General features: G+C 40.5%; 1 protein-coding gene across 28 annotated transcripts in view; it reads right to left on the reverse strand.

The window, feature by feature from the left end:
- Positions 1–17,511, reverse strand: part of MAPT (microtubule associated protein tau) — a 90,343-nt gene that overhangs the window by 57,839 nt on the left and 14,993 nt on the right. For 27 of the 28 annotated variants that reach the window (XR_005558610.1, XM_039359052.1, XM_039359055.1 and 24 more), the window contains exon 2: positions 4,135–4,224. Coding sequence is in view for 27 of the 28 variants with exons in the window: in XM_039359036.1 (XP_039214970.1) it covers positions 4,135–4,224 (90 nt within the window). In the remaining variant the exon portion in view is untranslated. Of the gene's footprint in view, positions 1–4,134; positions 4,225–4,384; positions 8,468–17,511 lie in introns of those variants that run through there. The other variant, XM_039359045.1, reaches the window with a different exon arrangement.

The following is a 17,511-nucleotide window of genomic DNA, read 5'->3' on the forward strand; positions in this document are numbered from 1 at the left end:
CACTATCCAACCGAGTACTCAGTATGGGGCAAAGAGTAATCAAGTAGGTTGCAATTCATTGCCCATGGTGAAGGAGCTGTGATTCTCCATTTGTTACCATGGTGAAGAGACTGTGAAGGCAGGCGCTGAGAGCAAGGGGGGGGGGGGAATGAGAACAAAAGCTCTTCTCAGATTCTTCTTGTTTCAGCCTGGTTTGACTGAAAGTTAAAAATCACTGAGCCTGGATAATCTTGCTAAAGTCCTAGAAAATAAAGAGAATGCATGAAGCAAACAAGAAAACTCCTGAAGAAAAAAAAGGCCCTACAAGTGTTTATTTGTCTTGCAATAGGATCTCAAGTTCCACTAAGGTTCAAGGATGTCCATTGTAAGTCAAAATAAATGCTTCCAAGTAGACTTATTTTGGGTTTATTGTCTATGACACCAGTGACTTGAATCAATGGATAAAAATCCTATTATTGGCATTACATAGCATAGCTAAAAGATTCTGTAACATAAAATAGCAAAAGAATTGACCGAAACAGCTTTAGTGCTGGCTATTAACATAAAAGAACTTGCTAGGTCTTCAGGATGCAGAAAGAATGAAAGAATGATTTTCAAAGGAGGAATTCCATCATCTGTTTTCAAACACTAGGAATACTTCCTTGCATAGATTTTATTTTATCAGAGATTATATTATGGGAAAATATCTCCATTTGATCTCTCAGGCATAGAAAACTGAGACTCTTCCTGGAAAAAAATTATTGAAGTCTAGAATTACTAAAAAAAAACAAGATCATAGACACTAGGGAGGAATATAACCTGTAATGATTGCCAAACAACTGAAATAAATTCAGTTTTCAGCCTAAGTAATTCTTACTTCCAAGTCTGAATTTTTAGTATATGGGAAGGTCCCAGTTAAAGTTGTCCATATCAAGGTCTTTTATAAAACTGCCAATGCAGCTTTATAAAAGACTATGCTCTAGAGACAAGCAGCCTTTACTTAGTAAAAGTCATTTTCATATTTCACAGATAAAGGTACAAATATCTCCCATGCTGATAAAACCAAGCAGTAAGTAATTCCCTAAAAAGTGACCAGAATACTTGTAGAAACAAGTATTCCAAAGCACAAGAGGGTAGAAGAGATAAAGAACATCTGTAAGCTTTTTTTGACATTATATATTTGGCTATTTGCAAAATGCTCAACTACAATTCTTATCTTTCCTATATGCATAAATTTCTGCAGCATATTGACCGCAACAAATTTATCCAATTATGACATTTTAACTGTTATGGTATTCGATGATGACTTAGCTTGTATATTATTTGAAACCTCTAGCATGTTAATATTTCAGAAAACGTTGAAGGGAGCAACAGAAAATAGATGGGTAAACATTTAAAAATGTAAGCATTCTGGAATATCACAAAAAATAGTTTCATTTTTTGAATACAGACAATAGAGGGCTACTTTTCAGCACAAGATAAGTGTAATTTACAAGACATTATCACAATTCTTAACACAAAGATATTAATTGCAGCTTTGGTAGAAAGAATATTAAATTTGAAGCCAAATCAAAGATGAAGAAAACTGCTTGAAAAGAAATCTGTTAATTTCTATATGATTTTGTCATTTTCCTCAGTTCAGTTCAATAATATTCTGTTTTTTTCACAAATTCATGATAATTTATTATCCACTTTGAATTTTATGTGTCAGTTAGGGCAATAAGGAAACAGAGTGAGCAATGATGCAGCAACTTTGTTCTGGAAAGTAACAATAAATATGGCAACTCAGTGGTTCCAATGTTTATTGTGATACGCAATGGACTTCTGGAATATAATATACATCAGCTAGATGTCCTGATTGCTGATTGATTTTGGCCAAGCTGGTTTCCAACTGCTGCAGGCTGATGAGGGCTGGTCTCTGACTGGGTCTTTATGTTTAATCCTGATTTATTTTGCTAGTGTTGGTTCCCGACTGATCCTTTGTTCAAACCAACTTCTGATAAACCATTTTTGGAATGTTGAATCCTGATTGGTTCTTTGTTTGAGCTGGCTTCTGGTTTGTTAGTCCTGATTGGGACCTTGTCCAGAAAAATATCTGATTTTAACATTTTGGGAAATTGATTCTTGCTTAGTCCTGCTTTGGGAAGGATCTTGTCATGACACAGGACAAATAACCAAGTTTTGTTAACTTTCAGACTTTCTTCTTTCTCGATGAAGCTGTTGGGATGTTTATAGATCTCAATAGCCTCTCTATGCAGGTGTATATAATAGTCTGAAGTTATTGACAGCACTTGCATGTCTTTGAACTGAATTTTATTATCTTTATGACACAATGCATATTCTCCTACTGATCACTTTTTTGGACTGTCCTTGTCTGCAGTGCTTCTCATGCATTTTGTGGTACCAATGTATATCTGTCCACAGCTAGAGGATGCAATAGATACAGAATGCTGTGAAGAGTTCTCTGCTGTCCTTGGCTGACTGAATGATTTTCTGATTTTCTTAATTGGCCTGTAGGTGGCTTTAAGGTTGTACTTTTCTAATAATTTACCTGTTTGGTCAGCAACCTTATTTATTTATTTACCTTTCACATTTCTGTATTGCCCATCTCCCTCAAAGAGGGACTCTGGGTGATGTGTGCAGTAAAACACTAAAATATAAAACAGTATATATAAAAGTTAAAAAAAATTAAGAGGAGGCCAGAGATTAAAATTAATTAAAAACAAAGGGAGGGCTTTCATGGAAATAACTATACCCATGGCTATTTGCTTCCGTGGGCTCCCCATGTGAGGTTGCAGAGCCAAGTCTTAACTCCTTTTCAGAAGGCCAGGAAGTCAGGGGTGCTGCCTCGCCTCCAGGGGAAAAATATTTCATATGGCAGGGGCAACAGCAGGAAACAAAAGGCTCTCTTCCTAGACCCTGCCAATTGGAGTTCTTTAACTGACAGGGTCTGCAATATATTTCCCCTGCCTGATCTGATGGAATGGGCTAATGTAATAGGGCAATGATAGTTTCATTGGTAGCCGGGCCCCATTCCATGTAAGGCTTTGTAGATCAAAATCAACATCTTGAATTGGACTCAGAAACAAACTGGCACCCAATGCAGCTCACTGAACAGAGGTGTTACATGCGCCCTTCTAAAATTTGGGTGTCTAAAATTACCCAAGCAACCGCTATCAGCTGAAGCTTCTGGATACTTTTCAAGGGTAGCCCCATGTAGAGAGCACCACAACAGTCCAAATGGGAGATGACCAGAGTACGAGTGACTTAGTGAAGAGCCTCCCTATCCAAGAAAGGGAATAATTGGCACACAACACAAAATTGAATCAAGGCCTTCCTAGCCACGACTGCCATTTGCTCTTCAAGCAGGAGTCATGCGTCTGGAGGATCCCAAGATTATGCACCAGGGCTGTCTGGCAATAGTGCAACTCCATTCAAGACCAAAAATAATAAACTCCTGGATATAGAAAGGCTCACCCACAGGCACTCCATCTTACCAGGGTTCAGCCAAATATGTTGTTCTCCATTTAGGCCCCCACAGCTTTCCATGCACCACAGAAGAACGTCCACAGCATCACTCACTTCACCTGGGACAGAGATGTATAACCTACCTTCTCTATGTAGGAGAGAAATACCCTTCCTATTTGTAGTGGTTTGTTCACAGATGTATCTACTAAACACAGATGCTGACCATGAAAACTTACACCTATATATAGATTACACTCATGTTGTAATAAACCATCAGCTCTCTAAACATCACTCTGGATAATTTTTAAGTAGAAAAATATTTTAAACTATAGTTTAAAATGAATATGTCATGCTCCTTTGCTGTAGGATATAAACAACTATTCTTCTAAAATTGAAGACATATTTATAGTCACTTTTCTGGTTATGTAAACTTCTAATTGTTTTTAAGTAACAAAGCAAATCTTTTTACAGTTTAAGGCGAAGTCTGGCAGCAACTGACATATATGTGTATGTATGTATGTATGTATGTATATGTAATGATATTTAGAATTTATGACTAGCTTATATCCTCAGCTCATTTATACTTTCAAGTTTATTCCCATTGATAATCTCCCTTCATTTTTTTTTTTATCCTGACTTCTATCTTGTGGAATAAAACATTCCTGTTTCCCACCCCATATGACTCACCTGATGGATTCCACCTAGCTTGGCTCACCAAATGATCCTCTGTCATACTGAAGTCCTGATGTTGATCAGCCATCCTGTCACAAAGATCACCTTGAAAAACAAAAAAGAGATACAGAGCGTTTAAAACAAAAATACTAACTTTGTTGGATAACATCTACCTTAGGCTTTATAATACAAGTGGTACTCTCCAAGTGACCACTCATTCAACAACTGTTCAAAGCTTAAAATGGCACTAAGCAGGGAGACTTACAACTGGTCCTTATGTCACAATGTTCCCACGGTCACAGGATCACGATTCAGGCACATGGCGATTGGCTTGCACTTACGATGGCTGCAGTAGCCCACAGTCACACACATTTGCCATCTTCCTTGCCAGTTTTCCACAAACAATATCAGCAGGGAAGGTCACAAGTTGCTTCTGAAGGTGCTCCTGCCACTTTTTCTCCAGAGGAATCCCCAGGCTGCAGGGTGCATGGGGCCCTGGGCTCACCTGTCCTCCTACCACATTGCGCAGCCCCCACTTGCTCACCCACACTTATGCTAGGCCACCCACTCCTCTGCTCCTCATAGAAGACAAAATAATTATTTTTTGAATAGTCTGTTAACCTATTTGCCCAATTAATAGATTACTGCAAAGAAAAACAGAATGAAAGAAATTTAAAACATCCAACTTAAAACTTTACAAATTTCCTTTTATCACAATAACCCAAAACAGGGTGATAAATCCCTTTTTTTCCACAGCAGCATTCCTCCAGGGAATGTAAGGTGCATGGTGAACCCAGATGAAACAATAGTCAAAAAATGCTGGAACCATCCATTTTCTTTCTGAGACCTCCTTTATTATCTTTACCATCTTTCTCTCTCTCACAAACATCATGTTGAAGAGAAGGAACTGATAGTTCCCATAGGATATCTAAATTATTTGTTGCAAAAGATTAAGAAAAAGGTGAAAATAGCCTATAATAAATTCATTCCAGACATAGCTGCCCCAAGCCACCCAAAATGACTTTGTAGGAGAGATGGATGGCATAAAAAATTAACAAATAAATAAAAGCTGTTTGGTTAGCTAGATTACAACACCCTTCAATATGTCGCATTTGTTTTCTCTATTCTAAACATCATTCTATGCATTTAAATATATTGTCTTTTAAAGTAAATTTATCACAGATAAGACAAAATGCCTTCTTGACTATACACTAAACATTACTAATGTTTGTATTAATTTACTTTTTTCAGGGGGAAAAAAACTCCCTTAGAATTGCACTTGATTTACAGAAATTCCTTGCTTAATGACCCCAGTTGGGATCGGAATTTCCATTGCTAAACGAAGCAGTCATTAGGCAAAAAATCATGTGACCACATGCTCAGCAATGGCAATTCAATAGTCCTCACTGCAGTCATTAGGTGAGAACCTGATATTGCTTCTGCCCTGGGCAAACTGCCTGCTCTGTCCCACTGCTCCCTCCCAATCCAGAACCAATTAGTTTCCTTTGGCAGATGAGACTGCACTGCCCTACTGCACTCACCTCTGACTCAATTCCCTACTTATCTCCTTCCCATTTCTGCCCTTTTAGCCATCCTGCACTCTGCTGCTGCCATATACCCAGAACCTCCTTTAGCTGCCCTTTGCCATCTTCTCCTGCTGCTGTTGCTGCTGCTGGACATTTGTGACACCTTCCCAAAGTGCTGGCAGCTGCCTCAGCTGGATACATCTCATCAGAAGCAGGAAGAAGATGGCAAAAGTCACCTGGGGGCACTGGTGGGGGTGGCAGAGCACAAGCATGTGAAGGGTTCAGCAGCTGCCTCAGCCACACACCCCTCATCACCAGTGGGAGGGGGAAAAGATGGGGAAAACCAACAGGAGGCAGCAAGGGCAGTGGACTGCAGGTGGCCAAAAGGGGCAGAGATGGGAGGAGGTAGGCAGGGAGGACTTGAAGACTATGCTGTGGTTGTAAATGCATGCAGGCTGCTAAATGCCTGAGTTGTGCACCCATGACGAAGGGGTGCTGCAACGGCCATAACTTCAAGGACCAGTTGTAACTAGCATTCTTTCAGCACCATTGTAACTCTGAACAGTCACTGAATGACCATTAAGGGAGGATAACCTGTAACAAGATTTATAGATTAGAAACAGACTTTTATACTTAAAACAAGTCAGTGTAAAAATATTTATCACAGATTTAAATTGACCCTCTTTATCCTATTTTTAAATGGCATGATATTTGACATCAAAGATTTTGAAAAGTTTTGTAACTTATCAGGTGGAAATAAACAAGCCTCAGCATATACTGCCCAGTAGAGTGTTTCCTAATCTCTAGAAACTTTGCCCTATATGAGATTATATGACACACTATATAAAATAAACTATGATCTTAATGGACAGTCACAAGCTGCGATTCTTGAATGACCCTGAGGCATGACATATAACTTGTCCACAAAAAGGCAATGTAAGAATTAATTCACTTTTACCCTAGTACTTCTTTGTTTCCCATTATGGATATCTGGTCAGCAATAATAATTCAGAAAGACATATCACCTTTGGGATGGTGAAAGCAATTAATAGCACCACCGTTTGCATTTTATGGTCCTTGTAAATAGATATCTCAGATTGATTTATCATTGTGAAATAGTACGGTAGACAGTTTTTCCATTCTCCCTTTCGCCACAAAGTAAAGTCTTGAAGAAGCATGTAAGTTGCTTCATAAGGAGTCATGAGTCAGGAGAACTGCTGAATGTCACAAGGATTGGTTGAATACGATTGATGCCTCACTGTCCCCACTGAGCCATTTTGTAAACTTAAAAGGTTCTGGTTTATTGTGTTTTAAAACATTTATCATAGGCTACCTCTTCTGCTAATAGTAAATTCACATCTCCCAAAGAAGCTATTGATGTTTTGTCCCCCATTCCCCACATAATCTAAAAAAGCACTATGCCCCCCTTTAACATATAAAAAAAATCATTTTTCTTGCCCTCTCAAAACCTTTGGAAAAAAATACTTTGGGTCACTGCCTGCAATATACATATTAAGGTTCCTGATGTATAGATGTAACCATAAATTTAAGTAACTACAAAAACTTTTTTAAAATACTTAAGTAGGAGAGGAGAATATTTGGTCTAATCTATTTATCAAATGTCTGGGTGGTGAAAGTTCTCTACCTTGTCATCCACAGCCAGATCTTTCCAGTTTAAAGTGATAAGGGCTCTTTAGAGTTTATCTATAACCACCCTCTTTCTCACATTGCTTCCAGACCAATGTTATCTTGCAAAAAGTCTTGGATGTTATTCTTTGGATAATTTCCCAGTCAGCAAGAATTCTAGAAGAAAACTATTCTCCAGGAACCTCACGTTTCTGCCCAATTGTCAGCCCTCCGAAGTAAACCAGACAGGAAATGGGACTAAATGAACTAATTCCTCTTAATGTAAAGCTACATTACCAGAATCTTACAAATCTGAAAGTACAGACTTCCCACACAACAATTTTAACTTCCTGATCCATTAGGATGGGTCCTTTTTCAATTTCTTTTTTGTGATTGTTAAGCGATTCTTGCCCCTCTTGAATGATTGTTTTCTAGGTAGCATCTTTCTTCTTTTTCCTCAAGGCTACCCATGCATTCTATTAGACCAGGGATGGGGAACTACGGTCCTTTTATGACTCGTGGACTTCAACTCCCAGAATTCCTGAGCCAGCCATGTTGGGAATTCTAGGAACAGACATCCACAAGGGGTATAAAAGGGTGATGGCTATAGTTCCCCCTCCTCTGCATTAGACCAATAAAAAACAGTTGAGGATTCCTGTTGTAGGAAGTCCCAGGTAAACATTTCAAGTTTCCACTGATAAAAAAGCTACTTATTTTTGATAAAACCCAAAGAAGAGATAGATAAGAAGTTAGTCCCTATCCCACACCTACTTATGCTTTTGGTGATGTATGGTTGTCTGCAGCTTACTTTGGATTTATTTATTTGTCCCCACAGCAAGTAGCAGCTTCCCTGTTGCTTCAGAAGCTAAGCAAGATTAGCTAGGCTTACAGGTTAGATTGGGAAGCCCAAAAACATCCTGGAAGAAAGTAATGATAAACCCCTGCCTATTGCTGCCAAGAAAAATATATGGACATGTTCATGAAGCTACCATGGGTAGCTTGAAACTGTCTTTACTATTACCTTTTGAGAATATATAGATTTGCTAGAATGAGAGAAAGGAATATTAAGACGATATTCCGGGGGGTGCGAAAACTTGGGATTTCAACATTATAGTATATATGCATAATTCATTGCCATTATTTCAAAGTTTTTTTATAGTGTTTTATTGATTTTCTAATTTTACATTTAAGTATTTAAAAAGCAACGTGGCGGCTGAGTTAATCGATAATTCAATGTCATACAAGTATCTTTAGTACAAATATCAAACTACCACATTAAATATTTCCTCTCTTTTCCCCTTAGTGTTTTCTGTCTCATGTTTAAACTAATACAATTCTTATTACATCAATTAAATAAAAATAACATTCTTACATTTATCAATAATTTTTAGCTTATACATATCCTGGTTATTTTAACATTCAGTCTTTATAGACAAGCAATATCCTAATTAGTTTTTCCCAATTTTTAGTTTCCCATTAATATTTAAATTTAACATTTAATATTTATAATTTCCAAGTTTTAAGTAACCAACGTTCCCTTCATCACAATTCATCACAAAATCTAATATTCAGGATACACATCTATTTGAATATATTCTATTTCTCACCATCTAATTAATAACACAGTATAACATTATTTTCTATTAATTTCCAAATGTCTTGAATTTAGTAACCAAAATTTCTTGTTTCAACATCAAATACTTCCTCTCTTTTTCTCTTAATGTCTACTACCTCATATTTAAGCTAGTAAAGTTCTTATTATATCAGCTAAGTAAAAACATGTTTATTACATTTATCAATAGATTTTTAGCTTATATATATCTTAATTACTTTTACATTCAAGTTTTATAAACAAACCAATATTCAAATTTAACTTTTAATATTTATACTTCCATGTTTTAAATGACCAAAGTTTCTTTATCTCAGTTCATAACAAAATCTAGTATTCAAAGTACACATCTTGTCTATTTGAGTATATTCTATTTTAATCCTCACTAATAAGATAAAACCCCAATTTTCTTCAGCCTTATTCTAGCTTTCTTTCTTTGCCAACTCGCCTTCCATATCCGTGCTTTTAAGTCATCAAATAGATCTCCCTGTTATTGTACATATTGTTTGAGATAAAAGAGGCATCCAGTTGCCATTTTTTTGGAAGGGCTAACAAATAGTCTCTCTATTTTTCCATCTCAACATAGTTGTCCTGAAAAGTTTATATTCCCTTCGGTCTGATCTTTTTCTTGATCTTCAGGTTTCTTTTGGTTTATATAGAAAGTCTTCATTTTCAGTGTTGTCAGTCCCTTTTCTGGATTTTCCGTTAACTGTGTTTGTTGATCAGTTGAATCTTCTATCACAATATTTGATTGTTCTACTTCTTCTATTATATTCTGTATAGTTAATTCTTTAGTTGTAATCAAAGTTTGAGTTCATATGTCTAGGCTGACATCTTGTTCTTTTCTATAGCTTCTTATTTCATCAGTAGCTGTAAGAATAGTTTCATAAATTGCATAAAGAGAATCTGTTCCTGATCTTCATCCATGTTCTCTTAGTGGTGTGTCAAATTAAAAGCTTTACCACTTTGTCACTAAGTATAGAACACAGCTGGGCTTCTCACAGCTGATATCTGCCAAGGTTGCAAAAGTCTTATCTATAGTCTGTGCTTCAAGCCAAGTTTCTTTTAGACAATAACAAATTGTAATATCAGGTTTAGCCCATACCATTTAAGATTCTTAAGTCCAAAATTTTTATAGTCCTTCTTCCAATTTTACTTCTTTTTTGTAAGTAAGAACCCAAACCTTTAATAAAAATAAGAAATCTTTTAGTTCTCAAATTTTAAAAAGATAAAAATCAAGTTAGAATCAGGTTATTCTTTCAGCGTTTTAAACTCCCCTGGATAGTCAGTTGCCACTGTTTTTAGAGGGTGGGATAGAATTTCCCTTCCCTCTCTCCACAGGGGGTAGAAAAAATAGTTAGGATTGAAGAGAAGTTCAGATCTCACTCAGTCTCATCCGCGCTGCTTTATATGTGCCTAGTGGCAAGTTTGACTTCAGCTATCTGCAGCCTAGTGATGGGCCATATTTCTATGGCCAATCTTTCATCCACCGGTTTGGAGCGCTGCCCCCAGATCAAGCAGAAGAGCTACCATCCTCCCGCGATCAAGCAGGGGTCCCCTCCTTGCTTGTCACCCCTACAGGGTGACTTTTGACCCTTTCCAGTGTCCCCCAGCGGTGCGAAATCGGACGTGGAAGACGGAGCTCGCCTTCCAGCATCCGCGTCGCAAACCAGAAATCCACCATTATTTCAAACTTTTGTAAGGGGTGTGAGAATACATCAGAAGCGTTCTAGGAGTGCAGGGTATAGAAAAGGTTGGGAACTGCTGTCCTATTTGAACTAGGACAGAATGGAGATAATATTACTGTTCTGCCTATCTTGTTCCTAGCAGAATCCCTGACTAATTTAACCTGGTGGATCTGAAGGCATTGCTGTAAATTTCATGCTCAGATTGTCCTAGCTAAGCCAGGTCATGACAAGTAAGAGATTCTTTCAAGCTTGCCCGGATCAAAATCTAGGGCTTTGTGTATCTTCACACTAGTCTTTGTTCTGGGATGTGAGAAAATAGCTAGAATTATCATCATAGAACAAACATCTTAGGAAGGTTGGTCTCAGAGTATCCCTTTTCTTGCAGGGATTAAGAACCATTAAAGGTCTCTCCCCCCTCCCCCCCAAAAAGAAGATTCCCAGAATTCAATAGTTTCTTAAATGTTTAGATCAAGGTCCCCAAACTCAATTCATCGATCCCTTCATAAAATTTTAAACTGTTCACTGATCCCTCCAAAATCATTTATTATATGAAAATAATTTAATGAACACTACTTTAACTAACAGTACTATGAATAATAATAACAATATCAACCCCTTGGAAGGTCCCATTAATCCTTGGATTCAATGTTTATTATTTAGGGGAACCCTGTTTAGCTGATAACAGGAATCAGAGTTAATAGTCCTACTGATAATAATCCTTCCAGAGTAATAACAGCTTGACATAGAGTATACCCGGCCACTGATATGATCCATACAGGCCACTCTATCGCTCAAGCTACAGATTATTTTTCCTATCAACAGAAATATCACAACAGTTTCCAAATAAATAATAGCTAGATATGAACAAGTAGAAGTAGCAACTATATGTTGGGGATGGTTTACATTTGGCTTCTTGCATTGAAAAAAAGTATAGTCAATGGTCCTTTTCAATCCTAACATGTTATTATAAAATGTTCAACTACATTTGCAATTTATTTCCAGGAACAAATCCAATTGCAGTTAATTAAATTGTATCTTTTCATTTCAGTGAACATCTAAAATTGAAAATACAATTTATTCCTTTTTTGTAATTAACATAAAACAAATATAGGGAAAACATTCCTCAATCCTAAAATTAAAGCATGATTTAAATCTGGAAACTTTAGATTCATTATCTGTTTAAAGATTTTATCTAAGTATCAAAGATACTGACTTCCAAAGGAGGCACAATGAATTGAGCAAATCTCCACAAGCAGAGATGATGACCATAGCAAAGACTGAAGAACTGGTTAGTAGACAAGTTCTCTGCAATTCTTCAGACAAGGATAGGATGGTAGATTACTTATATGTGCTTTGGATGGATGTTCCTCGTGAGAAGACTACAAGATAGCAGTCTCCAATGGGTTTGAGCTCCAGCAGATAAAGAGATCAGCCATCAAGCTCACCACTACAGTATTCCCTTTTAAAAGACACTGGGATCACTTTCTGATCACTTTCAGATTTGCCCATTTAACTATCTTAAGGCTACTAAAATTTTGGAATGACAGGTTTGAAAAGCCACCTGGAAAATTTACCATCATTCTTGAACAAAAGAAAAAATAACCATAAGTTAAGAATTTAAAGAAGTGGAAATAAATGGCAAAAGCCAAAAAAAAGACTTTGATATAAGAAAGTTGTAAAAGAATTAAGAGTCCAGATAAATTTGGAATATTGTGAGTATTATAAGATTTTGGAAATAATTTTACAAAACAAGCAGATTTTGGGGGGGGGGAGGAAATTGTTTTGTCTTAATTCATAATGCAGGTTTTAGACTTTATGATTTCAGAAATTGGACACTAAGGCAGCGGTTCTCAACCTGTGGGTCACGACCCCATTTGGGGTCGAACGACCATTTCACGGGGGTCGCCAAACAACGCAGTCCGCCATTTTTTCCCCTTTTCCTTAGCTGTGTGCTACTCCCTTTTATTCTATTGGCTTTTGAAAGCCAATAGAATAGACTCTCTTGAATAGAGTCTAAGTCTATTGGCTTTCAAAAGCCAATAGGAATTATCCAGGCTGTCTCTGCCCTGCTGAGCCCGCCAAAAGCCCCAGTCTGCAAACGGTGCTACAAGTTGTCTGCAGCGAAGGTGAGCTGTCTGGGAGTTTCCACCCCTCCCTGCTGAGCAACTACTAAAAATGTAAGTAAAAGAGAGCCAGGGGTGGGAGGTGGAAGGCTGGTGAGCGCAGGGAGGGTTGCTGGCGCATGTGGGGCCCGGCGGGTGCCTTACCTCCCTTGGGCTGGGCCAGCTGGTGGCCCAGCTGGTGGTCGCCCTGCACCATCGCTGCCCCTTGCCACCTACACCTCGGCTGGCGCAGGGGATGGCACCACACATGCGCGGCGCTCCCAGGCAGGGAAAGTCCTTGACTTACGACCAGTTGGGTAGTCCTCGACTTACGACCAGTTGGGTAGTCCTCAACTTACGACCGGTTGGGGGTTGCGGCATTAAAAAGGTTGAGAACCACTGCACTAAGGGAACTGAAGACTCCAGACAAGAAAGGAAAAGTGGATCGGGAAGTATAAACACGTCTTTAGTTTTGGTTAATACAGGGATTTACAAAATGATACAAAGCATTACAACATTTGAAATACTTCAGGAGATTTTGAAAGAATAAGGCCAAAAATTAGTAGCTAATATGTTAGCAATATCATTTTGAAGTAAGATCTTAAGGAATTACACATATGAAACAAATTTTGCCTGATGCAGAAATATGAGAGCCAGAAATACTGGCTAATAAAAAGGGGATTATAAGACAACTAATGTGAAAATGACAAGCCTAGAGAATGGCCCAAATAAGGACTTTCTATGGGATATACAAAAGAAATTGGCTAAAGCTTTGAAAATTGAAGTAGAGATACAAATGATAAATTAAAAGAATGATCTGGATAATGATGTTTTGCTGGATTTACAAAACAAGGTTGCTAAAGCCTCAAAAAAGCCTCTAGGGTGGGGAAAAAAACTTGGAGAGACCAAATCCTATAATCTCTGAATGAATTAAAGATCAAGATTGTCAAAAAGAAAAGGGGCGTTGGTCTTACCTGAATGCCTTTTCTCAGCATGACGATGGAGAATCCATCAATGGGTTTTCTTCGTCTTCTGCCCATAACTAGTCGTCCAATTTGCTCCGCCTCTCCTCCTAGGACCTCCTTCCTCAGTCTCGACAAGGAGAAAGCTGTTTGGATATGTTTTCTTGTGTTGACTCCATCCTCTCCCCTCACAGGACCCGACTGGCCTCAAGGGTGGGAGTGGATTCTCCATTGCCATGCTGAGAAAAGGCGTTCAGGTAAGACCAACGCCACTTCTCCAGCGTGACAAGTGGAGAATCCACCAATGGGACATACCAAAGCCTCACTATCCTTGTGGGTGGGATGCTGTCTGGGCCTATGTCCCACTCTCTGATACTACGCACTGGAGTACCCTCCTACCAAAGGAGACCTCCACAGATGCAAATCTGTCTAATTTGTAGTGTCTTATAAAAGGGGAAGGCGACGACTACGTCGCCGCTCTACATATTTCTTCAATCGAAGCCTGAGTTGCCCATGCTGCTGAGGTTGCAGCACTGTGCATGGAGTGTGCAGTGGTTCGTCTGGGGACCGTCAAGGACTGTCCCCTGTATGCCTCCACTATACACCTTCTAATCCATCTACCGATTGTAGATGCAGTGACCCTCCGACCTCTTGTGTGAGAGTGGAAGGAGACAAACAGTGCTTCCAACTTACGGAAAGTTGCCGTTCGCTTGATGTAATGCTTTAATACTCTGCGAATGTCTAGGGTGTGCCACTTGCACTCCAGTTCATGAGACGGTTCGAGGCAAAAGTTTGGTAGCACCACCTCCTGTGCTCTGTGGAATAGGGAACTGACCTTTGGAATGAAGGAGGGGTCCAAACGTAACACCACCCTATCCGTGTGGAAGTTACAAAGGTCCTCCCTCATTGACAGGGCTGCTAGTTCTGAGATGCGCCTTGCTGAGGTAACAGCGACTAAGAAGGCGACCTTAAGGGTCAGGTACTGTAGGTCACAGGTCCGGACAGGCTCAAATGGAGGTAAGGTGATGGCCTGTAGCACTTTAGGTAGATCCCAGGAGGGGTATCTGTGAACCACAGGTGGCCTACTGTTATATGCGCCCTTTACGAAGGATCGCACCACTGGGTGTCTGGCTAGAATTTTGGAGTTGCCATAGCTAAGAATGGTTGATAGGGCGGCCACCTGTCTATGAATTGTGTTTGGTGCTAACCCCGTATCCAGGCCTTCCGCTAGGTAGTCTAAGATATCTGGGTTAGAGATGTTACATGGGTTGTTGTCTGTTGCACCAACTGCAATAATTTTTCCAAATGGAATCATAAATCCTGTTAGTTGTAGGCCTTCTAGAGGCCTGGAGAGTCTTAATGACTCTTTGTGAAAAGTTGTCTCTCTCTAGGAGACTCCGCTCAAGTGCCAGGCGGTCAATTGGAGCCACTGTGGGTCTGGATGTAGCAGAGGCCCCTGGTTGAGGGAGATTTGGTCATGTGGAATCCTCCATGGTGGAGATGTAGATATTACAGGAACAAGCAGAACAAGCACTGGTGCAATGAGTATCACCTCTGCTTGTTCCTGTAATATCTTTCTGATGGTTGCTTGTATCAGAGGAAGTGGTGGGAATGCATACAGCAATTCTTTTGGCCAATGGCCTCGGAGTGCATCAGCTCTCTCTGCTCCCGGTGTTGGAAAACGAGAGAACCTCAGAAGTTGAGTAATTCTTTGGACTGGCAAACAGATCCAACACTGGGTGGCCAAATCTCTCTGCTGCCTCCTCGAAGAGAGTATGGTGCAGGCTCCACTCTGAGTGGTCTATTGTCATCCTGCTCAGGAAGTCTGCCTGATGATTGGCTTCTCCTGAGATGTGCTCGGCCTTGATGGAGGCTAGGTTGTTTTCTGCCCAGGTTCCCAGCGCTTGTGCTTCAGTCATGAGGGCCCTGGATCACGTGCCTCCCTGTCGGTTGACATGCGCTTTGGCCACCACTTTGTCCATGAGTATGAGCACGTGTTGATGCGCCACTGTGCTGCGGAAGTGACGGAGGGCCAGGTGTATGGCTCTGAGTTCTAGCCAGTTTATGTTGTGTTTTCGGTCTTTCTTTGACCACTGACCCTGTGCTAGTTGGGATTACAGGTGCATTCCCTGGCCAAATAGGCTGGCATCCATTGTAAGGGTGACTCGGTTGGCTTCCCTGAACAAGTGTCCCTTCCCCATCGCTGAGGAGGACCACCACTGGAGCGACCTCAGGACCTTTGGTGGCACCTTTACTCTTTGGTTTGAGGAGCCTATCCCCACTCTTTGAAATGGGAGTAGGAACTACTGGAGCTCTCAGGAGTGTAGCCTTGCCCAAGGTACGATTGCAAGGCATGACACCATCTTTCCTGGTAACTGCAAGAGTGTAGCCAGCATTGAGGATCGCTTCCTTTGGATGAATCTGACCAGGGTTCGAATGCTACGTTGACAGTCTTGAGAGAGATGGACCGTGCATTTTTGTGTGTCTATGACTGCTCCCAGATGAAGAAGACAGTTTGAGGGAACGGTCTGACTCTTTTGAAAATTTACTGAGAACCTGTGGTCTTGAAGGGTTTTCAGAGTCAGTGCCAGGTCTGACTGTGCTGTCTGACTGACAAGGATTGGATGAGAATGTCGTCCAGATAGCATTGGATGCGCACCGGAATTGTTCTCAAGTGCGTGGCGATTGTTGCCAATACCTTTGTGAACACCCTGGGAGCTGAAGAAAGTCCAAAAGGTAGGGCCCTGTATTGGAAGTGATGACCCGTGTGGTAGAACCTGAGAAACCTCTGGTGGTCTGGAAGTATGGGAATGTGAAGGTAGGCCTCCGTCAAATCTATGGTCGTCAGAAGATTCCCCTTTCTGATACTTGCTAATATTGAGTGAAGGGTTTGCATTTTGAACTTTCTGTACTCCAGGTGTCTGTTCAGCCTTTTTAGGTCCAGTATTGCTCTCCACCCCCCCCCCCCCGAATTCTTTGGGACTATGAATAAGATGGAATAAACTCCTTGTCCCCACTGATCTCTTTCTACCGGTTCTATAGCCTGAATGTCCAGGAGGTGTTGGATGGCCTCCTTGGTGAGGTTCTTCTTGACAGATCTTTTGGAGATGGACAAGGGATGAACCGGTTTGGAGGTGTTGAGAGGAATTCTAGAGATAGGCCCAATCTGATGGTATTTAAGACCCAGAAGTCCGTGGTGGTGGCTTGAAATTTGTGGGCAAAAAGGGCTAGCTGGCCACCAATGGGGGAGCCCCCAAGCCGTCACTTGGATCTGCGGTAGGGACACCCCCCGACTCCTCGAAAGGGCCACCTTGCTTGGACCTGTTGCCTGAACTGTCACTGTTACTGTTTCTCTCACCCTGGCGGTCCGATCTGGGCTGATAGGGATGGGAAAAGGCCCCCTGATCCGTGCCTGCATCATGTCGGAAGGATGGTTTGTGGGAATAGGAGGGAGTTCTCCTCTCTGTTCTCTTTGTCAGGTAGGCCAGGATCTTGCGTTTGTCCTTATTTTCAATTAGATAAGGGTCAAGCGCCTCGCCAAAGAGCCAGCCGCCTTTATAGAGTGCTGCCGTTAAACGCCACTTAGCCTTCATGTCCACTCTCCAATGCTTGAGTCACAGCAATCTGCGTACACCGGTGTTGTACGCTATTGCTCTGGCAGAGAAATTGGTTGCGTGTAAGAAGGAATCCGACATGAGCTCCGCTGCCGCCACTAACCTTTTAAAATTCTGGTGAATTTTCTCCTCCACTGGAGGAATACTTGACTGGAGTTGGCGCAGCCAAAGAAAAGATGTCCTGGTGAAAAAGGACATAGTGATGCCTGCCTTGATTGCCCACGCCGAGGCTGGTGTGCCCTGCGGAAGATGAGGTCCATTTTCT

Source organism: Crotalus tigris, unplaced genomic scaffold (assembly GCF_016545835.1).
Source record: "Crotalus tigris isolate CLP2741 ecotype Arizona unplaced genomic scaffold, ASM1654583v1 scf7180000019068.10715455, whole genome shotgun sequence".
NCBI classification, from domain to species: Eukaryota; Metazoa; Chordata; class Lepidosauria; order Squamata; family Viperidae; genus Crotalus; species Crotalus tigris.